Here is a 24,046-nt window from a genome sequence, read left to right as displayed (position 1 = left end):
AATGGTGGCATTGACACAGGTGATCTGATGCGTTCAGCCAGGAGGCTGCATCCTTGTTGCTCTCTTTTCATGCTTCAGTCAAACATCCATCGGGAATCTGGAGGGATTTCAGGTGAATTCCTGCACAGGTGTTGGCACGAAAAAAAGGCAAGCAGGAAGCGTCACTCAAGTCTGATACAGCTCCCCTCCCCCTCAACCCCCTCACCCCCGGAACAAGACAAGGCATGGCTACTCCTTGTGACTGACAGCTTCTCCTCAGTCCTGTGATAGAGACGGTTTCATCAGGGTGTCTGTGTGGTTGTATATCAATGAGAGGATGTTATGCTTGTTTTCTTTTTACCACCAGTAACGACTAGAAAAGACTGCTAAAAAGGAACTTTCAATTACGATATTTGGTTTAGGCAATGAATGGACAGCTGTACCTTGTTGGCATAAGAGTCTCACAATATGGTTCTGCAAGGCATATGCCTATACACAGGCCCCAATTACACCGTGTATTTAGGCTACATACTGTGCATCCCTTTGAAATCACACCTGCTGCTTGAGAAGATTAAACTGTTTTTTTCAGAGAGGTCAATGATATTATTCAGTGTAATGATTTTCAACATGTTTAACACTTCTCTCTCATTTCTGTCCATTTCTCCACTCTATCTTGCTCTCTGTCTTTCTGTCTCCTTTTCTCTTTACTCTCATCTTCCTTTCTGTCCATATCTCCCTCTTGCCTCTCCCTCCCTCTCTTTCCTTTCTCTCTCAGTTTCTGCGGGTGGAGCAGGATAAGGAGTGTAACATGGAGTGTACTGGTGGTCCCAGGAAGCCCCTGTGCGCGTCGGACGGCAGGACCTTCTCATCGCGCTGCGAGTTCCTCCGTGCCAAGTGCCGAGACCCCCAGCTGGAGGTCATCCGAGGGCCATGCAAAGGTCAGGCCATGAGTCACGCTTCAGCCCCGCGGAGCCTCGCAAATGAGCCCCGGGTCACAGCAGAAACTTCATTTCAGCATAATTGATTCTTTGAGCACTGGGATGACAACTGGAGTTGACACAGGCAGGCCTATAGAGAGTATAATGTAAAGTGAATTCCGCTGGTTTGGTCTTATAGGTTTGTGTGTAGCTACTAGTCATGCATTATACAGGACAAGTTCCCAACTCCCCATCAATGTTTTAAAAGTGTTATGTTTTTTTGTGGTATAATAAGTCTAACTTGAGGGATGATGAAAGGATAATTGGCAGGTAAAAGTGTAGACAGTCGACGTGTAGAAGAATGAACACATTCTAGTTTATTGCGTTGATGAAGTTCTTGAATGATTTGTATTAGATGTGTATATGTGTTGGAGGGTGTGTATCCTGCAACATTGTTCCCCCTTTGCTTTATGTTTCTTTTTACATTATTTCCTTTCCTTTCTATCCAATCACAGTGTCAAACTATGGGTGAAGCATCCCCATCGATTAGAAACAGATTTTTTTATCCTCCGTCTGATGGAACAGAATAAATGATGTGCCTGGTGTCTGAATGAAATGCCTTGACAAGAGTTAATGGGGTCATTTTCATTATATAGATTATATATGCATGCTAGCATAGACATATATGGGACCGATGGCAGATTTGAGATGAAAAGCGTAATGCAATCAGAACCCAACAAGCTCACAGACCCACTCATTGTGCGAGTGGTGGTCAGAAGACCCCATAGAATCCTAGCACCCCCAATTCTGCACCTCCTACTCCTCTGCTGCACTCACTAGAAAGTAACAGGGGAGGATTGCGGGCAGGGGCGGACTTGGACAAAAAGCCGGCCCTGACATATTATCCACACCTGCCCACACTTATTACCTGTTTGCCTCGCTGTCGTGCTCTCTATCTATCTTGGCATCTTCTATCCTGTCACATTGTGCCTCTTTTTGAATGTCTGCTTAAGCTGTATACGTTATAAATGCCAAGCTAACGACTTAGGCTATATTGCAAATTAGTGCGCTGTTATCTGTTCCCCTGAATCAACACCTACCTTAATCTTTAATCACTATTACAGGGCTCCAGACTAATATTTTCCCCTGGTGTTACTGGTGCCACTATCTTCTACAGTTGGTGGCACCAGCCCCATGATTTTGTCGGACTCAAGTCATGAGTAATCATCTTATAAAATAATTAATAGTGCTTTATTTGGAAGTGTAATAAATGGACTACTAATGTATTCAAGACATAAGTTGTTCAATCTAACACGTCCAAGCAGGAATGCATGATTCAATTTATTTTGATGTGCAACCTAATAAGGTGATTGTCATTAATTTTGGGTTGACAATTAGACTATAGTTGCTATATTTTACTGTCAAAATAGGACTCCAGAATTTCAAGATTTATTTTGTGTTCAATAGAGATGAATTACGTACATCTTTATGACACTAATATCAGGATATTAACATTTGGGGTTCAACACCTGAGGAAGTGAAAGCTCAAACAACGTTAAATATGCACTCTGGGATCTTAAGCACAACAAATTCATAACATATTGCACAGATTGGATTTGTAACATATCACATGAATTGCAAAATTCATGATCCACCAGTAAATGTAATGTCCTAAAAAAAAACACACAGCTGTAGGCTATTACCCATGAGACCTATATATGCCTATGACCGTGCGGCACTCCAAATCTCAAAGCCATATCATGTATCTTGGTTGTAAAATAGATTCTATTGAGTGGAATATTGAGAGTTGAGAAATGTAAATGATTCCTACAGAAAGCGGAGACCCTCCTCTCTGACAGGGACAAAGCATCCAAAGCTGTGTTTTTCCTGCAATTGCATTTTGAAATGTTATACGACCAGAACAAATTTTTCACTCGAGCTCATGGAGCGAGAGAGTGGCTCCCTCATCACAGCAGCAGGCTCCAGTGAAACAAGCACAGCGGCAATTCATCTCTATTGAACACAAAATAAATCTTGAAATTCTGGAGTCCTATTTTGACAGTAAAATATAGCAACTATAGTCTAATTGGCACTTTCATTACAGAAATTATGAAGATAATGCACTTTACTGTTTGACCAATTCATGGTTTTAGCCGCCCAAAAAAACAGGACGTTTTGAGTGAGTTGACAATGTATAATGTGCTCTTTCTGCATTTATAGGTAGGTACCTTTTCAAAATGTTTTATGATCCGTGATCTTGGCTGTCTAATTGATGACAGAGTCCGAGCAGATCTCTTTGCTGATGCCGCGTTTGACTTTGAATGTGAGTTTGCGTGACCTCAGCTCAGTCAGAGAACCGAACCGGCCGTTGCCCACTAAGCAGCCAAAGGCTCATTATAGATTAGTATAACAAAGAAATTGTGCAAAAATTTTAATAAAAAAAAAAAAATCACAGGCTTATGTGAATTTAAAAAAAAAAAATGTAATATAAAAAAATATATTTTAGGGGTGTCAATTCCAACAAACCCACCCCCAAAAATAATTGTCCAGCCCATCTGGCATTTGTCAGAATTGCCAGATGGCCAATCTGCCCTGCTGCAAAAAAAGAAAATACGTAACAATTTTTCGCATTTATGCTTGTGCTGGGTTGCCACGGCAACTGCTTTGAGCGGGACATCTGGATGTGGCCAACAAAGAAAGGCAGGAGAGAGAATGGAGGATTCCAGCTAGGAGGGCTGAAAGGGACAAGGGTCCATGAAAGTCCTATTGTATGAGAAAATAACATAGATGCTGGGGAGTCTAAAACCCCATCCATTCCTTGGGGCAAGACACACAAAGTGACTTTTCCAGACTGAATCCCAGGCCAGTCGGGACCAGAAATAACCCAGAGGTCAGCAGAGACTAGGCGGCATTGGAAGCACAGAGTTGTGTTTGTGCATTTTGGATGGCGGGTAAGGCGAGACTGGCACCACATTTGTTTTCTATCACAAAGCAGAGCTCAGATGATTCAACTGTCCTGTCATTTTTTCCAGTCGTCGGGTATTTGGTTGGAGCCCCCTAGTGAAGGACGAGAGGTTTGGGTTTTTTCCACTGAAGCTAACTTTAAGTCCCTGTTTCCCTCCCTCCGGAACATTGTCTTGCCTTGCCCCCTCTTCCACGCCTGTGACAGTGGTGCGCACACACACACACAAACACTCAGGCTGAAATAAACCAGCACGCTTTCTCTCCTCCCTCTAATGGACGAGCAACAAAGAGCCAGCGACAAAGAGCCTCCTCACCAGACTGGAGACAACTTTTAAACGTTTTAGCATGCGTCATTGTTTTCACTTGATTCGAACCAGCCAGCAAGGTTTGCATTATGGGTAATGTGTCACACATAGTAATAGTCAGCTGTGGCATCAACACACCATCCACTATAGCTCCTGACAGGGCAATCTGATCTGAGGCCATTACCATAAGAGAAGAAAAATAGGACCCATTTTTACATCCAAGAACCCTTAAAGGCCAGGAGAGAAAAAAGAAGTGACCAGAATCTAAACTGTTTTGGAGTGGGGTTTAAAGAGAGGGAGGGAAAGAGAATGAGAGAGATGGAGTGGGGTCTAGAGAATGGGGTTGAGAGAGATAGAGAGATAGAGAGAGAGAGAGAGAGAGATAAGAGAGAGAGAGAGAGAGAGAGAGAGAGGATGCTGTGGGGTTTAGAGTGTGAAGAGATGGAGTGGGGTTTAGAGAGAAAGGAAGAGGTGGACATCCCAACGTTCCGACCTTCCAGAATTTTTTTTCCCGTGCATCAGCCCTTTTCTGAGCTAGGCCAAGACTGGAATGTACTCCAGGAGAAAGAGGGAAAGTGATCTGTCCAGCCCCGTAATGGCTTTACCACTTGGCCATTGGACTGGCTGGTGCAGAGGCCTGTCTGCTACTAATAGATGGCAATGTTGGTTCGATTCCCAGCCACACAAGAATCTGCCACTTCCGAAACAGATTTAATTATTTCCCCTCTGTCTTAGTCTTTCTTTCTCTTTCCTCTCTTCATAATATGAATATGTGATTCAACGTCTCCCTCTGTCTTTTAACCATATTTATTGTCTTGGCTTTTTAGTGAATGTCATAAAACTCACAAGTTTTTCAACTAGTGGATTTTAACAGAGTATTTGAAGCCTAAATGTAGATATGACTAGTTGGATTCTTGTTGAGGTTGAGTGTGTCCGCTCTTGCTGGACATGCAATGATTGTTATGGTATCTGTTGCCCAGACAGTAGGGCTGCAATTCAATTCATAGCGCAGTGCACTGAACAGCAAACAATGATGCTTTTAAAGGCATTTTCCCCGATGTTCGTGTGTATCACATTCATGGTAAGCGCTGCAAATGTGGGCTCAATCGGAAATTACCTTAAGTCAATTACCTTACCTTATGTCAAGCATGGATTGGATTGAATTCCAGCCTAGTTGTTTTTATAAACAGTGTTTTATAGACATATGATTGGTTGAGATATTATATTGTTTATTATATGATTGGTTGGATTATTATTTAGTTTATTATATGATAAGTTGGATTATTATTTAGTTTAGTATATGATTGGTTGGATTATTGGACGTGTGATGATTATGATGTCTGTGCTGCAGATACATCCAGATGTGTGGCAGAGAAGAAGTACACGGAACAGCAGGCCAAGAAGCTCTTCCCTCAGGTGTTTGTACCTGTCTGCAACCCAGACGGAACATACAGTGAGGTAAGATAGAGTGCAATTATAGGAGCTAGATCAGCATTTCTCAATCCTCTCCTCGAGTACCCCCAGCCATTTCAAGTGTTTTATATATTTTAACATTCACTTTTTAGTCATTTAGCAGACACTCTTTTCCAAAGTGACTTACATGAGCAATTTGGGTTTAGTGCATTGCTCAAGGGAACATCAACATATTTTTCCACCTAGTCGGCTCAGGGATTTGAACCAGCAACCTTTTGCTTACTGGTAAAGCATGCTTACCTGCTAGGTTATAAATTCCAGAACTTAATCAGGTGTGTTAGTTTATCAAATATGTAGAATCACTGGGGACACTCGAGGACAGGTTTGGGAAACACTGATAATGTAGATTGGATTTGAATTATTTGGTATTTTTGACAAGCCGTCAGTCACCTTGTGCACTTAAAGGCTTAAGAAATTAATTAAGAATAAAACTTGAGTTATTGTGAAAAAAGCAATATAAAACAAAACGGATTAGCAGTTCAAAGATTCTAAAAACAACCTCACATGTTTCAAGAACATACCTGTTTTACACTTCGGGTTGAGCAATTAACTATTTAGGTACACTTGGAGTGTGACCTGCCATGCAAATCTTAACCAATCTCAATTAACACACAGTTGAAACAATTCACCAAACAATTAACTGCATGAGGTGATACTTATTGAAAGTTGTCTCATGTCAATCAAACAAGTCCCCAGGCTATGTGCGCTAATTACTCAATTTGGTAGTTCTGCTGTCTGTAAAGAAATTGACAGGCTGTTGGTTGATTCTGCTGCTACAATTGGTAGTGTGCAGCATGCTCCTATCATTTGTGCTGCAAGGCAGCTGTCCTGAGTTAGCGGGCATGATTGAATTCCAAACCCAACCCTCAAATATCCCAGGAAATCAGCAACGTAATTTTCACAAAATCTTTGTTTTGGAAAATATTTAGTGACCAAATTTATCCCACCACTTACAGTTGTTAGTCAATGTTTATGACTACTACCGATGCCACAGTTAATTTATCTAGTCGTTTCTTTTATTGTTCAGCCGTTCTAAATATGGAAGGATTTGAATGAATCAATACAAAACAAACACACTTGCTCTTAAATAACTTGCATACTTTAAGAGTACAGGGGCTCTAGTACCGGAGCCTTTCCTTCACTTCTGAAATGTTTTGTTTTAAGAGCATCTTAAAGAGTATTGCTGTAATGAAAAGTAACACAAATTAAATCTGTACACAGGCAGCCCAATGCTGATATGTTGCCATTAATTGGTCTTTCGACCCATCAGATCAGAAAATTGGACAAATTATCAGGCTGCCTATGTAGCTAGGGAGTCTGCTGCCAATACAGTTAAGTTTTGAAGGCCTTGAAATCATCCAGTACACAGCCAATAAACACATCTCTTTGCAGTTCCCCATTTAGCCTCAAGAGGACAGCCCCCTGACTTTATCTGAGTCCTCTTGTAGTTCCCCTTTTGGTATATCGGCAACTGCGGGAGTGCCTCCACCGCACTCCAAGAACACTGCAGCCTAGGCACTAAGGGCAGCAGGTAGCCCTTAAGAGTGGTGGGCCAGTAATCAAAAGTTCACTGGTTTGAATCTCCAAGCCAACTAGGTGAAAAATCTGTCGATATGCCCTTGAGCAAGGCACTAAACCCTAATTGCGCCTGTAATTCGCTCTGGATAAGAGAGTCTGCTGAATGACTGAAATGTAAAATGTAACGGCTGTACTCCTCAGCAGGAGCAGAACCGCTTCCCGTTCTCACGGGTCTTCCATGCTGGTCCTCCAGAGGATACACACCAGTTGCCACCCGCCCACATCCTGTTGAATTATGGCTTGGTGCTGGTAGACGATGGCCTTGACATTGCTTGCTCTTGCAAAAACATCTCAGTTTAAAGCCTTCTACAAAAAAGCCCCCAAAACCTCTAGGGGTAAATATCCAACCACTGCCTCCATACGTGACAAGGCTTGCCATCCCCTCAAAATAAACTGAGAATAAAACTTTTTTTAAAGTGTTTGAGCAAGCTAAAACAAACCAGATTGCCGGTAAAAAAAAAAAGAACCCCACTTTTCAGAACATACTGAATATACCTGTAATATACTCTGGTTTGAGCAATTATCTAATTGGGTACACCTGGAATGTGACCTGCCATGCAAAACTACCCAATCTGCTCATTTAAAACACAATTGAAACAATTAACTACACGAGGTGATACTGATAGAAAGCACTTAAATATGGAAGTATTTGAATGACGAATGAATGAATCAATTCAAAATATACGAACCTGGGCCCGGTTTCCTGATAGCGATGGAACTTAGGCTTGCAAGTGTTTTAACGATGCACCTTCCCTACAATGGCTGACAATGTAACATGCGTTTCCCAAAACACCATGCAGAGAGAACGGCTGTTAAATGGAGCATGTGTCGTTACCGATAGGATCAAAAGAAAGTCAGTTAAAATCCATTAAAATCTTACCTTAACATTATAATTATTTCACAATACTGACGATGGATAAGCTCCTAGAGAGATATTACCACCTACGGGTGCAAATATTGAGGCGGCTTATTCTAACGCATACCCAATAAAAATACTCAATCACCGATTTGGCACATTATTGTGCACCTGTTAAGATACACATCATGAATTTACAGACAGTAGCCTACAAGCACTGGAACTCAATTGATTGAACATGAAATGTATTTCAATATTATTTCCTACTGTTTATATTTTAATGCAGTCATCTCAGTTTTCACTTGAATCCTCTTTCTATACATCGCTTGCTTGTATCAATAAACGGTCATACGAAAATGTATCACCTTTTAGCCAGGTACATTTCTACAACCCTTCAGGACTAACCTGCTGCGGGGCAGGCTAACTCACAGTTAACTCCACTTACCCTGAATGAAATGCCTGAACCAATAGTTGAGCACCAATGAAATAACTTGCCCATGGATTGATTTTTCATCATTGTCTCAATGAAGAGTTTGGCGTGCATGTGCGACATGCATGCATAGTTACAAGCCTGCTAGAGGCTTGTAACTATACGAGCAATATCCACAGTTGTAGTATGGATGAAGCCGGAGCTGGAATGTGAAGTTAACTGAAGCTGATCAGCTTTAGAAAACCCTAAGTAGATCTAGATTGCTTCGTAGGATACCCCTATGAAGTTATCAGTGGTCACAGAGAGATTGGTAAGCCATGTGATTCTATGTTTAGCGGAGATCTTCTTTGTATACATTTAACGTAAATTCACTCACTTTTGTACATCGCCTTGGTCCGTACAATTGACCGTATTTTAGCGCCCCAAAAACGTAATACTTCCAGATCAACTGTAATGTCAATACCATTGTAAAGCACACTTTCTCCCCTTTCCAACAAAATAAATGACATGACCTAAATGCTGCCCGTTTCTGCATAATTCAAGACGGCAATGAGCCCCGTCGGGTCTTTTTAAAAATGGAGGGTGGGGAAGCGAAACTAATAGTGAGAAGGAGAGATGTTGTGAGGGAAAATTGCTTTTTTTCACTCAATCTGTCTAATTTATCACCTTATCGCCTCTAAAATGTAAATACAACACTATAAAGAGTTTATATAATGTGTGATTACATACCTATTTGAAGGTTTGTGTTGAATTTGAATTAGGTTTTTAGGACGTTGCTAAAGTGATCTTCAGAAGTAAACCGAGTCGTGATCGCTGGCAGTGCTGACGCAAAATATGACTAGGTATCCCCCCTTGCCCCCGTCACTGTCCATTTCTTTTTTTTAAACGATGAGAGAAGTGCTACACCTGGTGGAGAGAGATTGTAAGACAGAAATAGTAGCTTTATGCGTGCTGTACGAAACGGCACGATGTAACGGAGGGTCAGTTTTTTCAACTTTTCTCCAATACTATAGAGTCATTACCATGTCGATCAACACTTAAATAGAAACATAGTTCATACCCCAGATTTTGAAGTCAACACAGTCGCTACAGTCCCATTAGTTTTCTTTGCGGCCTCGTTTGAATGTCGCGGTAGCTCACATTTGTACGGAATGGTTTATGTTATGCTGCAAGGCGAAAATGCTGCAAGGCGCAATGAGATAACCATAGACTTCGAGTCACTGCACTAAAATTAGTTAGCAATTGTGCTAACTAGTTAGCAACTTCCTTCAAACTGCAAGTAGAGACATAAAAATGTTATTCACAAGTTCAACTGACTGGGGAAGTAGATAAAGGGCCTCATTGCCAAAATCCCAAAGTATCCCTTTAAATAACTATACTTTAAAATACTCCAATGTCTCTAGTGAAGGAGTTTTTCCTTCAGCGTTATCTTGTCTATGTGACATGTTATCCTGTGCTGAGCTCTTATGCCATGCTGTTTTGGTTACAGGTGCAGTGTCATAGTTACACAGGCTACTGTTGGTGTGTCACACCCAATGGCCGTCCTATCAGTGGCTCAGCCGTGGCCAATAAGAAGCCCCGATGCCAAGGTAGGTACACTCCTCCCAACCTGGGTCCTTTTTAATATTTTTTTTTGTTAGAAACCATCTAGTTGTTACAGTAGCTGTATATTCTGTGTGTGTGCATGTCTGTGTACGTGTTTACTTGCACAATTGTGTATGTGTTAATGTGTTAATTTTCGGGCACTTTTTGGTTACAATGTTGTCGCAATGTTGTTGTTGATTGATCAGTTGCTGACAGTGGAGAACCACATCCAAATATTACAGTAATGATGTGTATTGTAATTTAGCTTTAGCAGCATGTAGCTGAGTGACAATGCTTGCTCAATCCACTTACGTAGGGAAACAACTTGACATTCTTTTGATTATGAGACATATTTGTGTGGACCACCATGTATGCCCTTCCCTATGGGAAAGTCAGGATCCAGCAGACCTTGGGCTTTGAGGGTTAGGTGTGCATCCCAAATGTCACTCTATTCCCTATGGAGCACAGTTATTTTGACCAGGGTCCATAAGGGCTATTCAGCATAATGGGAATAATGTGCCATTTAGGGCGCAACCTAGGAGTCCGAGGATGTTGCTCAATTCATGGGCTACATGGTGTAAATAGGCCCAGCAGAAAATCCTGTAGTGGAGTTGAGCAACAAAGTTAAACTGTATGGAATGTGAGCGTTCCTGGATAAAAGAGTCTGCCAAACAATCAAATAACCAATGCCACATGTCCCTATATTTTCCCTCTTTGGAGCTCAATTGGAAGTCAGTGTGATTTCAGTTGTGAGGCAACTACAGAGATCTCAGGGTGTGGGTTTGCAGTCCATGTTGGTGTCACAGTATGAAGCCAATGATTGAAAGCATGGTGGATATAGGAGCCACTGGTTGATGTACTAGGACTCTTGGGTCATGTTCATTAGGCACCAAATGAAGAAAACGGACTGAAACAGAGAGTGACTACCTGGACTTGTCCAATAAGAAAAGCTAACTGCTTTCCATTTTCAGGGTCAAAACATGAGAGAGCTAGCACAAGAGAACCCGGAAAAGCAGGTAAGTACTTAGTACATTAGTACCTTGACAATAACATGATCAAACTGTTGTTTTTGGTATATTTTATGTGTGTCTATAGTGGGTGTGCATTCATCCGTACCTAAGGGAGTGTGTGAGTGAGTGCATGTGTGTGCTTGTGTGCATGCACCTGTGTGTATTTGAATCTGTAATATATGTACATCATACAGGATGGTCACCTGTTATAGCTTGCCTTTCCAATATTTTGACAATTGAAAGAGTGCGAGAGAGCAGCCTCAGGGCTGGAATAAAAGACAGCTTGTTACACAGTAACTAGGCCAGAGAAGAGAGGCTGTGTTTGGCTTGTATAAAGTTTACTCCCAACAGCTAGACTAAAGGGATTTTCACACTACTGAGCCAAACCAGGTCAAGCCAAATCAAACTGTACTGAGCTGGGCTGGTTACGCCTCCACCATAGTTGCTGGAACCATAATGAAAAAGACAATGTGGAAAGAAATATCAAGCCTTTAAACTTTGATTCGGGGTCGGCACAATATTGTGAAAAGGGCATCAGACCCCATTGCCTTTTTGCTTGTCTTTACCAGAAACCAGACAGAGATATTGAAGAGCCCTCAGAGTGGCAGAACTCACCAACTTAACTCACCAACACAAATAATTGTATTTCCTTTCAGCAGCAGTGTCCTCAGAAACAACAGATACAAGAATCTTCTCAGTCCTCCCTAACATTTTACCTCCTTTATCCTCTGATTCTCTCTCTCTCTCTACCTCACAACTGAGTTTCATTTTAAGGGCATGCTGATTTGAAATCCTGTGAATCCTGTGAAGGATGTTGTTAATTGGGGGGAGGTTTCCGATTGATTCCAGAACGCGGTGTCGTGATATTCTTTGCTGTGTGACATTTATGTCTGCACCTCTTTTCAGTTAACAGCTTAAACCTAGAGCATGTATGTTGTTTGAGCCCAGCCAAGTCATTACCCATACTGTAGGTCAGCTGTTATTAGAGTCAGAGAAAATGCAAATGCAGAGGCCAGAGAAAGAGAGTGCATCCTAAATGGTACCATTTTCTCTATGTAGTGCACTACTTTTGGTCAAAGTAGTGCACTACATAAGGAATAGGGTCCCATTTAGGGTGCACACAGAGAGTATAGTTCAGCTTGATTTGGTTGGATAAACAGGATGGTTGAAACCAGAATAAACCATAGATTTGTGGTATCCCGACACTGAAAATAGCTTTGATTGCGTCAATATTTTGATTCGGCAAGAGATCCATCGATATCTACGCCTCCTTAGACGGCCTCATCAACTGTCTGTTATTAGAAACAAACATCAAAGTTGGAACCAGATATCTTCCATAATTAACACCGTCCACATTTATCAATGGACTTGCGGACTTAATTTAAAGGTCCAATGCAGCTGTTTTTTTTTTTTTTATCTCAAATAACATCTGGGTAACAATTAAGTACCTCACTGTGATTGTTTTAGATTAAAAAGGTAAAAAGAAACAGAAATAGCTTATTAACAAAGAGCGATATCTCAAGCAAGAACTTAGCTAGGACTGTCTGGCGTTGGGGAGGGGAAAACGAGCTATTTGCAGAGAGGTTTGGATCTCTTTTTCTTATTGGTCTATTAACTAGACTGAACAAAAATATAAATGCAAAATGCAACAATTTCTAAGATTTTACTAAGTTACAGTTCAAATAAGGAAATCAGTCAATTGAAATAAATAAATTAGGCCCTATGTTGGTCACATATACCTTTTAATAAAAGGTAGGGGCATGGATTAGAAAACCAGTCAGTATCTGGTGTGACCACCATTTGTATCATGCAGCACAACACATCTCCTTCGCACAGTGTTGATCAGGCTGTTGACTGTGGCCTGTGGAATGTTGTCCCACTCCTCTTCAATGGCTGTGCGATGTTACTGGATATTGTCGGGAACTAGAACACGCTGTCATACACGTCGATCCAGAGCATCCCAAACATGCTCAATGGGTGACATGTCTGGTGAGAGATTTGTTCCTGGGAGATTTTCAGCTTCCAGGAATTGTGTACAGATCCTGGGGTTGTGAATTATCATGCTGAAACATGAGGTGATATGATGAATGGCACGACAACGGCCCTCAGGATCTCATCATGTTATCTCTGTGCATTCAAATTGCAATTGAAAAAATGCAATTGTGTTCATTGTCCGTAGCTTATGCCTACTCATACCATAAAGCCACCACCACCATGGGGCACTCTGTTCACAACATTGACATCAGCAAACCGACCACCTGACACGTGGTCTGTGGTTGTGAGGCCAGTTGGATATACTGCCAAATTCTCTAAAATGACAATGGAGGTGGCTTATGGTAGAGAAATTAATATTAAATCATCTGGCAACAGCTTTGGTGGACATTCTTGCAGTCAGCATGCCAATTGCACTCTGCCTCCAAACTTGAGACATCCGTGGCATTGTGTTTTGTGACAAAATTGCACATTTTAGAGTGTCTTTTTCTTGTCCCCTGCACGAGGTGCACCTGTGTAATGATCACTCTGTTTAATCAGCTTCTTGATATCCCACACCTGTCAGGTGGATGGATTATCTTGGCAAAGGAGAAATGCTCACTAACAGGGATGTAAACACATTTGTGCACAATGTGAGAGAAATACACCTTTTGGGCATATGGAAAATTACAAGGATCTTTTATTTCAGCTCATGAAGCACTTTACATGTTGCGTTTATATTTTTGTTCAGTATAAAACACAGCAAATCTAGTTTTTGACTGCATTCATACATATTTCATACACATTCTGAAAAAATTGGTCACTGAAGACTGACAGTAACTAATGCTGTGTAACAACAAAAGGCATGTGATTTTCCTAATGCACATGAAAAAAGGAATTACAGCCATAAAAACCTTACAAAATAATGTTTATTAGAGGTTTATGTTAAATCCAAGTCATAAATATGACTTCCTTTTTAGAATCTCATTTCCTGTGTAGTGCTATGACTTCCTGTGCATTTCTGAATTAATTTGTAACTGAAGGCTGACAGGGTTCAAGTGAATTCAATCCCAAAAGCTTTATGAATGAACATACGATGGAACATACTTCAATCTCTCTAGTTCCCATAAGCCTGTGTCCCCAGTCAGTCCCCACAGTGGTTGAGCCCTCCTCTGTGACCTGCTGTGAGGTTACCCACACCTGCGCTTTACACTAACGAGCCAGAACCCATCTAGCCCCCTTTCCCAGTCCTCCCTTCCCACCTCCCTTCCACCCCACTCAAAATCAAACAAACAAACAGAGCCTAAATGAACACCAAGCCCAACCCTAACCCTCTTGTTAATTGATTCATCTGGAACATGTGTGCGCCTGGATGTTGCATATTTCTCTGGTTGGGCCTTGCACGCCTTCTCCTCTCCTTTCTCCTGTTCTTCAGTTGGCGGTACACACATGCACGTACGCACATGAACGTATGCACGCACACAAACTCATGCATTCCCCACATGCAGATCCACAGAGGGATGGAGAAGTGTATACCACAGAGTAGTGTCAGCCTTTAGCAACGTTCACATCCCTTCTCATTAACTTTGGGTTAGGTCCTCAATAAGTGTACAGTATGTAGGGCTGCATCCTAGCTTGAGATGTACTGTATACATCTGTAACTTTCCCTTACATTTTCCATTGATCAAAGGGGATGGTGTGGGTGTCTGAAGTTAGATATGGGTATTATGTGTCTTTGAATAGCCACTAACATTTTTTAATGATGATGAGTATTATTGAAGCTCTGCAATCTTGATGTCCAACTATGACCACTATATGTACTGTACATCCACTGACACCTTGAGTGCATCTCTTCTCCTCTATCACCCCTCTCACTCTTTCAATCCTCTAGCCTCTCTCTCTCTCTCTACCTCTCTTGGCCGGGCAATGTGCAAATCTGTAATGGTTGATTTAGTGTTGTAAAAATCTAGCGTACACTCTCAATTGTAGTTTCCTTGCAAATCTTTTCCATTCTAAACACAGATGAGTCAGCTGGCCTAGTGGGGGAGCCGAATTCCCCGACAGACGAGGAAGGTGAGCTCTTCTTCTTCCTTTTTGGGCCCTATTCGATTAGTTCAGAAATGCGTCCTTCCTTACTCACCTTCAAGTAATAACAAATCTGAATTGGTTGGGCACTTTAAATAATTCCACTTTAATACTGTACGTATCTTACATTACTCATATCACATGTATATACTGTATTTTATACCATCTACAGCACCTTGCCTAGGTAGTTGTTGGGGAATTGTTAGATTACTTGTTAGATATTACTGCACTGTCGGAACTACAAGCACAAGCATTTCGCTACACTCGCATTAACATCTGCTAACCAATCAAATTTGATTTGATAAAATAAATAAATTAGTAACCTTGTTTTCACCTCAACAATACAAGAAAGGACATTTCTTCAGGTTTCGAAAAGGGTCAAGATAGTTTCTGAACTGGGCGCAGCAGGTTGCGTAGTGGTCAGAGTGTTGGACTAGTAATTGAAAGGTTGCAAGATCAATTCCCTGAGCTTACAAGGTAAAAATCTGTTGTTCTGCTGTCATTGAAAATAAGAATTGGTTCATAACTGACTTGCCTAGTTAAATAAAGGTAAAAAAAATGTTTTACTCGTGATGGATAATGTGTGTTTGATTGAATTCTGTAATCTTCTTTCAGACATAATTTCTCAGTACCCCACCCTCTGGACAGAGCAGGTCCGCAGCCGGCAGAACAACAGGACCAGAACACAATGTGAGTTCAAGAGGCATTTCTACCTATCCAATGATTGTTTTTTAGATTGCATTGTGAACTGAATTGATGAAGCTCTTGCTCTTTAGTTTATTTTAAAAATAGCAATAGAGTTTTGTGAGAATATCTTAGTAGAAGAAAGACTTTCATTATGATTAAGTATTTTATGAGAGTATTGAATGGGATACACCAATCTATATGATATTAGTATATGGGATGAGTATGCTGCATTCACAATTGATGATGGTTTAGAGCTCTGTCCCTGTCTTTTTTCTTTATGCCATGTGCCTGTAATTGTCAGCACATTGCAGTATCCTCTCCATTCCCCTGGCTCAATCTATCCTCTAACACGCATTGTATATAGACTTTCTTTTTTCTACTGTGTCATTGATTTGTTTATTGTGTTATTGGCTTGTTTATTGTTTACTCCATGTGTAACTATGTGTTGTTTTCTGTGTCACACTGCTTTGCTTTATCTTGGCCAGGTCGCAATTGCAAATGAGAACTTGTTCTCAACTAGCCTACCAGGTTAAATAAAGGTGAAAAATTGCATTTTATTTATTCCCATCTACTCATTTAGGGAAAATTACTGCTTGCTGTATGAAACAATGTTATTTTTGGTGTCTATGTCATGATACGTGTGTGTGTGTATGCGCATGTGCATGCATGTGTGTGTGTGTGAATCACTCAGTCTTGATTTTCGACCAATGAAAACGTTGCAAACGCAGTGTTGATGGTTTTGATTACCCAATGAACTCCCATGTGCTCCTTGTGGGGTATTGGATTTCTATCTATTAAAAAATTATCAAAAGAGAGACACACAGAGAGAAAAATAGTAAAGAGAGAGAGAGGAAGAGAGAGTTAAGAGAGCAAAGGAGGTATTTAGGGTCTTTTGTGTGGCTAAAGCTCTTGTAAAATGAAAACAAACAAAGACAAAGGGGATATGCATCATCTTACTGTTGATTCCGTGCCCAGAGGGAAGCCACAATGAAGAAGTAGAGGAAAGAAAGAATAAGTGTTGAAAGCCCCAATGGCCCACAGGAGCTCTTTAAAAAATGTGTTGGCATAGAAGTTTAATGCTTTTAAGCTTTGCTGAAGAGCTGTGTGGCATAGGGAAAATTCTGCTACAGGGAGTGATCTGATTGATTTCTGGTGGGACTCTTGGAGAGATATCTTTCTTCGGTGGAGCCAAAGTATGTCCCTACTACTGTGTTTGGGAATGTTTAAGGAAAAATGTGCAGACATAAAAGCTAGTTGCTTTAGATACAGTAGATGTAGCATTTTTCTCTCTGGGAAAATGTGTGTGTGTGTGTAAATATTTACTTAACTTGAGCACAGGGAACTCTGTTCAGTCATTAGCCCTTTAATGCCGGTAAACAGTGCAGTGGGGGGCTGATAAAGCAGTCTGCACACACTGTCTCCGAACACTCATCCTCCTCCTCCTCCTCCATTGCTTATTTTCCTCTCCTTTAAAAAAATAACATAAAATTGTATTGGTCACATACACATATTTTGCAGGTGAAGCAAAATGCTTGTGTTCCTAGCGCCAAGAGTGCAGTAATACCTTACAATACAAAACAATACACGTAAATCGCCCAAATTAAGACATATTAGATGAGCAATGTCAGAGTCTGGAGAGCCTTTTGATTCCGGATGCTGCAATTGCAGTACCAGGTGGTGATACAGCCTGACAGGATGCTCTCAATGGTGCATTTGTAGAAGTTTGTGAGGGCCTAAGGTGTCAAGACAAATTTATTCAGCCTCCTGAGGTTGAAGAGGCGCTGTTGCGCCTTCTTCACTGCACTGTCTGTGTGGATGGACCATTTCAGGTTGTCAGTGATGTGCACACCGAGGAACTTGAAGCTTTTCACCCTATCCACTGAGACCTTGTTGATGTAGAGGGGGTGTGCTCCCTCTGCTGTCTCCTAAATTCCAGGCTCAACTCCTTTGTTTTGTTGATATTCAGGGAGAGGTTATTTTCTTGGCACCACTCTGACAGGGCCCTCACCTCCTCCCTTTAGGCTGTCTCATCCTTGTTGGTAATCAGGCTTACCACTGTTGTCGTCTGCAGACTTTATGATTGCGTTGGAGACGTGCGTGGCCAAGCAGCCATGGGTGAACAGGCAGTACAGGAGGGGGCTGAGCACACACCCTTGTGGGGCCCCCGTGTTGAGGATCAGCATAGGTGTTGTAGCCTCCACCCGGTGTCGACCTGCCAGGAAGTCCAGGACCCAGTAGCATAGGGTGGGGTTCCGACCCAGGGCCCCAAGGTTAGTGATGAGCTTGGAGGACACTATGATGTTGAAGGCTGAGCTGTAGTCAATGAACATAATTCTTACATAGGTATTCCTCTTGTCCTGATGGGATAGGGCAGTGTACAGTACAATGGTTATTGCATCATCCGTGGATCTGTTGGGGTGTTTTGCTAATTGTAGTGGGTCTAGGTTGTTGGGTAAGGTGGAGGTGTGCGTGGATCCTTATATCCTTAACGAGCCTCTTAAAGCTCTTCATGATGACAGAAGTGTGTGCTACGGGTCGATTTGTAATTTAGTTTAGTTGCCTGTGCTTTCTTAGGTACAGGAACAATGTAGGGAAGGGCATGAGTAAGTACTTGAGTACTCGAACTGACCTCAACTCGATCTGTAACCAGAGATTTTTTTTTCTAATACTGTAAAACTATTTGGTCTAAATTTTGTATTGAAGACAAGGTTAATTTGCTTTGACTCTAGTGTTCCATTTGTACATGTGCATTTCAGGGACACAACAACAAAATAAACCAAGCCAAGCATCACACAGTTCCGCTCACTTAATTCCCTTTCCCCTCCATGTCTCACTACTCACTCAATTGTGTTCCGACTGCTCCCTGTACGCCTACAGAAATAAAAGCCTATAAAAACGTATCCAACTGATGGGAAACACAAGCTACATTCCTTGCCAAATGATGACAATTTTATCACAAATTCTAAATGGACTGGTTGACTGAAGTATGGATATATGTGTTTCCAACAATGAACTGTAGATTTGGAACATTTGTCATTAGTTGTTTAGGGTACTGGTACTAGTCAAAATTTTCACAAAGTCAAAATTGGCTATATCATAAAAATACATGAAAAAAAAACGTGCTTTTTGGTCTTAATTTAAGGTTAGGCATAAGGCTAACAGTGTGGTTCAGGTCAGGGTTAGGTTTAAAATCTGATTTTTAAGAAGCAAACTTGTAGAAACAGGCATAAACAGGGTTTATGACTTTGTGTTTGTGTTAACTAACTAATGTTAGTGACGATCCTACGACCTGCTAGCGGCATTTAGAATTGGTTAGCCCAAACTATTACCCGACTAAACATAGACAGGTTCCACACTGAAAATATGGAAAAAGATATTAGTTTGATGAAGACAAAGAGCGTATTTTCATCAGAATCATTAAGCCTAGGCCTACTCCCCAAACTGATGTCTTGGCCATAATTAATCCCCATGCAGTGTTCAATGTAGAAGGAACAGGCATAAGAAACTCAATATGCTTATCAAAAGGAAGACTTTCGTTTGATTTTGGTTTGTAACCCTTGCCAAATTGAGCCTATTTCACATTATCACTCTAAGAGTAATTGTTCCAGACACGAGACACGAATGGCTTTGCACTATTCTGTTCTATTTTATTTTGATATATTACATGTTTTTTTACTAGAAAATAGGTGTCTTTACTGTGATCAGGGCTCGGGAAATAAGGGGTCTTGTCTGCAAAATTAACAAAACAAGGCTATTCCATTGCACAGCGAAAGCTTCTACAAGTAAACGCCACACTGCTGAGGTTACTACCTTTTTGAAGACTGTGTTCCACAATGTTAACCAGTTTACAGTTTTCAATAAATACATCTTAAATGGCACTTGTTTTATAAATTGACTGACTATATATATATATGGGTCAATTTAGCAATTAGTATGTGTTTTCTGTAATGGTTATGATAAATTAGGCATTGTTGCTCGCTGTTGGCATATTGATAAATGTGCAATTTTCTGAAGATAGCTTTTTATTTTATTTTATTTGAGAGATCGAGTACTCTAAAAAAGCATGCAAGTACTCGAACAGTCAAAAAAGGTAAAATGCCCATCCCTAAAAGAATGGTGGACATCTTGAAGCAAGTGAGGTCAACAGACTGGGATAGGGAGAGATTGAAAATGTCCATAAACAGTCCAGCCAGCAGGTCTGCGCATGCTCTGAGGACACGGTTAGGAATGCCGTCTGGGCCTGCAGCCTTTGCAAGGGTTAACACGCCTTTTGGTTTTGGGTAAGTTCTTTCTTAACAGTGGGAACAACATCCTCTATGCACTTCCTGATGATCTCAGCCACCGAGTCAGTGTATACGTCAATGTCAATCTCAGTGGCAACCCGGAACATATCCCAGTCCGGGTGATCAAAACAATCTTGAAACATAGATTCCGATTGGTCAGACCGACGTTACCACGAGTACTTACTGTTTAAGTTTCTGTCTATAGAAAAGGAGGCGCAATGGAGGTGTGATCTGATTTGCTGAAGGGAGGGCAGGGGAGGGCCTTGTAGCCACCCTGGAAGGGGGAGTAGCAATGGTAAATTATTTTTATTGAGCGAGTAGGGCAGGCGATGTGTTGGAAATACTTTGGTAGTGGTTCTTCAGATATGCTTTATTAAATTTCCCAGCTACAATAAATGCGACCTCAAGATATGCAGTTTCCAGTTGGCACAAAGTCCAATGTAGTTCCTTGAGAGCCATTGTGGTGTCGGCTTGAGGGGGAATATACACAGCCATGACGAGGACCAAAAATAATGATCTCAGGAGGTAATGTGGTCGGCATTTGATTGTGAGGTATTCCAGATCGAGAGAACAAAAGGACTTGAGTTCCTGTATCTTATCACAATCACACCATGAGTAGTTAATCATGAAATACACCTCCGTCTTTCTTCCTGTCCGCTCGATGTATGGAGAACCCAGCTGGCTGTATGGACGGGGGTAGTATATCCGTTGAGAGCTATGATTCCACGAAACTGAGTATGTTATGGTCCCTAATGCCTCTCTGGAAAAAGATCCTCGCCCTGAGCTCGTCTACTTTATTGTCCAGAGACTGAACATCAGCAAGTAATATACTCGGAAGCGGTGGATAGCATACACGCCTCCTGAGTTGGAATAAAAGCCCACTCCATTATTCCTCTTCTCCGTCGCCGGCGTCTTGCAGCAGCCCCTGGGATGAGTGGAAATGCCTCGGATGGTACAAATAAAGGTTCCAATTCAGAAAGTCAGATTTCCGGTTGAAATGCTGGTGAGTGACCGTTGATCTAATATCCAAAAGTTATTTTTGGCAGTATGTAATAATGTGAGAAATAACAACAATACAAATCAAAATACTGCATGTACACTTTATTTACAACTGCTACCTTCTGGTTCATCCTCTGTGTGGGTCTAGGGTCTGATGCAGAATATGGATAGGGATGGGAAGGTATGTCAAAAGAAAAGAAACCAAGTCCAAACGTCAGTTATATCGGGTCAGGGCTTAAATACAACAATGGTGTGTTTAACCTTTCTGGCACAGGCGTTCCGCTAGCGACCAACCTCGACAACATCCGGTGAAACTGCAGAGCGCCAAATACAAAATACAGAAATAGTCATAATAAACATTCATAAAAAATACAAGTGTTACACATCGGCTTAAAGATTAACTTCTTGCCGCTTTGTCAGATTTCAAAAAGGCTTTACGGCGAATGCATACCATGTGACTATCTGAGGACAGCGCCAGGCTTACAAAAGCATACAAACATTTTACAACCAAGTAAAGGAATTACTCAAAGGCGGTCAAAACATGCAGACGAATACATCCTAATAGTACCGGTAAAGTTCGTAGAGACATGTCAAATGATGTTTAGAATGAATCCTCAGTTTGTCAATTGTCTAAATAATCGATAACATTTTAACCGGACAATAGCGTATTCAATAGAAAGGAAAAACAACGAGGGGGGCACACTCGGTCACGCGCGCAAACCAGCACTGCATGATTCTACAGTCCACTGTTTTTCATTTTCCGGGAAAACAAGTCTGAAACAATGTCTAAAGACTGTTGACATCTAGTGGAAGCCATAGGAACTGCAATCTGGGTCCTAACCCATTAGACACTCTATAGGTATTCAATTGAAAATACCCACATCAACAAAATCCCACTTCTGGGATGGATTTTCCTCAGGTTTTCAGCTGCCATATCAGTTCTGTTATACTCACAGACATTATTTTAACAGTGTTTTCTATCCACATCTACCAATTATATGCATATACTAGCTTCTGGGCCTGAGTAACAGGCAGTTTACTATGGGCACGCTTCTCATCCAGACGTCGAAATACTGCCCCCAAGCCATAAGAAGTTAAATGAATCTTCTCCGGGTGTACTGTGTTTGAGTGTCTATATACCAAGGTGGACCATCTTCACTGCGCTGACTTGAGATGTTCTGATCTGTTCTCGCTGCTCATCCTCTTACCCCTGACCCCTCAGCCTCGTCATGTGACCAGGAGCAGCAGTCAGCCCAGGAGGAAGCACGGCAGCACAAGAACGAGGCGGTGTTCGTGCCCGACTGTGCCCAAGGGGGCCTCTACAAACCTGTCCAGTGTCACCCGTCCACTGGGTACTGCTGGTGTGTGCTGGTGGACACAGGGCGGCCCATTCCTGGCACCTCCACCAGGTGAGAGACTGGCACTGCCCACTTTGACAGTACAGCTACAATACACCTGACTGGGGGCTGGAGATGGAAGTTTTCAACCTGTATTACAGTAGGATATCGATATATCGTCTTATTGGGTACCCTGCTTTGTGTCCTGCTTTGTATAGTGTACGTCCTGAAGCTTCCAAGTGTACAGATGCAACTACATACCAACGTACATGCAGGTACATACAGAATGCCCTCACATCCACATTTCCTATAGAGTCCAATCACACATTAAACTGAGTGCCAGTCACCAGTAGCTAAGCGGTCCATCACGGGCACTGCTGTGTGTGTGATTGAGCGGTTGGTGAGGTTGAGTGTGGGGTTCAGGGGTCGGCGAGGCTGGCAAAGAAGGGACATGCGTGCGGGTACAGTTATAATGAGCGGGGGGGAATGATGCAGAGCTAGGTATCGGATTAACAAGGCCCCAGGCAGGGCGCCAGACAGCGCATTAGTCTGTTCTTGGCCAGGACGCATGGCACAGCAGTGGCAATCGGGGCTTCGCTCTCTAGCGTTTTCCAAGGGAGGGCATGAAAGACATCCCTGTGTCCCACGCTCTCTGTTTCCCTCTATCTCACACACAATATTCTTTCTCTCTCTCTCTCTCTCTCTCTCTCTCTCTCTCTCTCTCTCTCTCTCTCTCTCTCTCTCTCTCTCTCTCTCTCTCTCTCTCTCTCTCTCTCTCTCTCTCTCTCTCTCTCTCTCTCTCTCTCTCTCTCTCTCTCTCTCTCTCTCTCTCTCTCTCTCTCTCTCTCTCTCTCTCTCTCTCTCTCTCTCTCTCTCTCTCTCTCTCTCTCTCTCTCTCTCTCTCTCTCTCTCTCTCTCTCTCTCTCTCTCTCTCTCTCTCTCTCTCTCTCTCTCTCTCTCTCTCTCTCTCTCTCTCTCTCTCTCTCTCTCTCTCTCTCTCTCTCTCTCTCTCTCTCTCTCTCTCTCTCTCTCTCTGAAAGTATTTAGCCACAGTAATATTTCTAGATTAAGTGGGACTTTAAACTGCTGACATTTGATTGCATGGGGAGATGGGGGATGAATTATAGCATTGTTAATTTAACCATAAGAGTGAACTGAACAACATTAATAGTTCTTTACATTGTGTCACAGATATGAGCAACCAAAGTGTGACGGCAACGCCAGAGCCCATCCCACCAAACCAAAGGACCATTACAGAAGCAGACATCTTCAAGGTGGGTCTGGGTAGATGAAGTCTACATGGTCTCTTTCCTCTCCGGAACACATTGTGGAATCTTAATCCTAACCAACTTGTCTCTATGCTATGTGACCTATAACTAATATATTTTATTCTATATGATATTTTATTGTGTTAGAAAATAAGATAACAAAAAAATACAATTGTTTAAATGTTTAACAATCTACACGAAAAGACTATGTGAAAGTGTAAGAAGATTAATAGAAATTAAATAACTAAAATATAGTTGTTGCGTAAGTATTCAGCTCCCTGAGTCAATAGATGTTAGAAACAGATTTGGCATTGATTACT

General features: G+C 41.7%; 1 protein-coding gene across 4 annotated transcripts in view; it reads left to right on the top strand.

The window, feature by feature from the left end:
• smoc2 (SPARC related modular calcium binding 2) overlaps nucleotides 1–24,046 on the top strand; it is a 76,912-nt gene that overhangs the window by 20,513 nt on the left and 32,353 nt on the right. The window contains exons 2-10 of one of the 4 annotated variants that reach the window (XM_021605723.3): nucleotides 755–917; nucleotides 5,517–5,623; nucleotides 9,992–10,091; nucleotides 11,058–11,102; nucleotides 15,090–15,140; nucleotides 15,768–15,842; nucleotides 22,344–22,530; nucleotides 22,677–22,733; nucleotides 23,650–23,732. In XM_021605723.3, coding sequence (XP_021461398.1) covers nucleotides 755–917; nucleotides 5,517–5,623; nucleotides 9,992–10,091; nucleotides 11,058–11,102; nucleotides 15,090–15,140; nucleotides 15,768–15,842; nucleotides 22,344–22,530; nucleotides 22,677–22,733; nucleotides 23,650–23,732 — 868 coding nt within the window. Of the gene's footprint in view, nucleotides 1–754; nucleotides 918–5,516; nucleotides 5,624–9,991; nucleotides 10,092–11,057; nucleotides 11,103–15,056; nucleotides 15,141–15,767; nucleotides 15,843–22,343; nucleotides 22,531–22,676; nucleotides 22,734–23,649; nucleotides 23,733–24,046 lie in introns of all 4 variants that reach the window. The other 3 variants (XM_021605716.3, XM_021605735.3, XM_021605727.3) reach the window with 3 other exon arrangements.

This window comes from Oncorhynchus mykiss, chromosome 1 (genome assembly GCF_057628025.1).
Source record: "Oncorhynchus mykiss isolate SJ-2025 chromosome 1, ASM5762802v1, whole genome shotgun sequence".
In the NCBI taxonomy this organism is placed as follows: Eukaryota; Metazoa; Chordata; class Actinopteri; order Salmoniformes; family Salmonidae; genus Oncorhynchus; species Oncorhynchus mykiss.
Note: the sequence above shows the minus strand (reverse complement) of the source record. Positions and strands in the feature narration are given on the sequence as shown.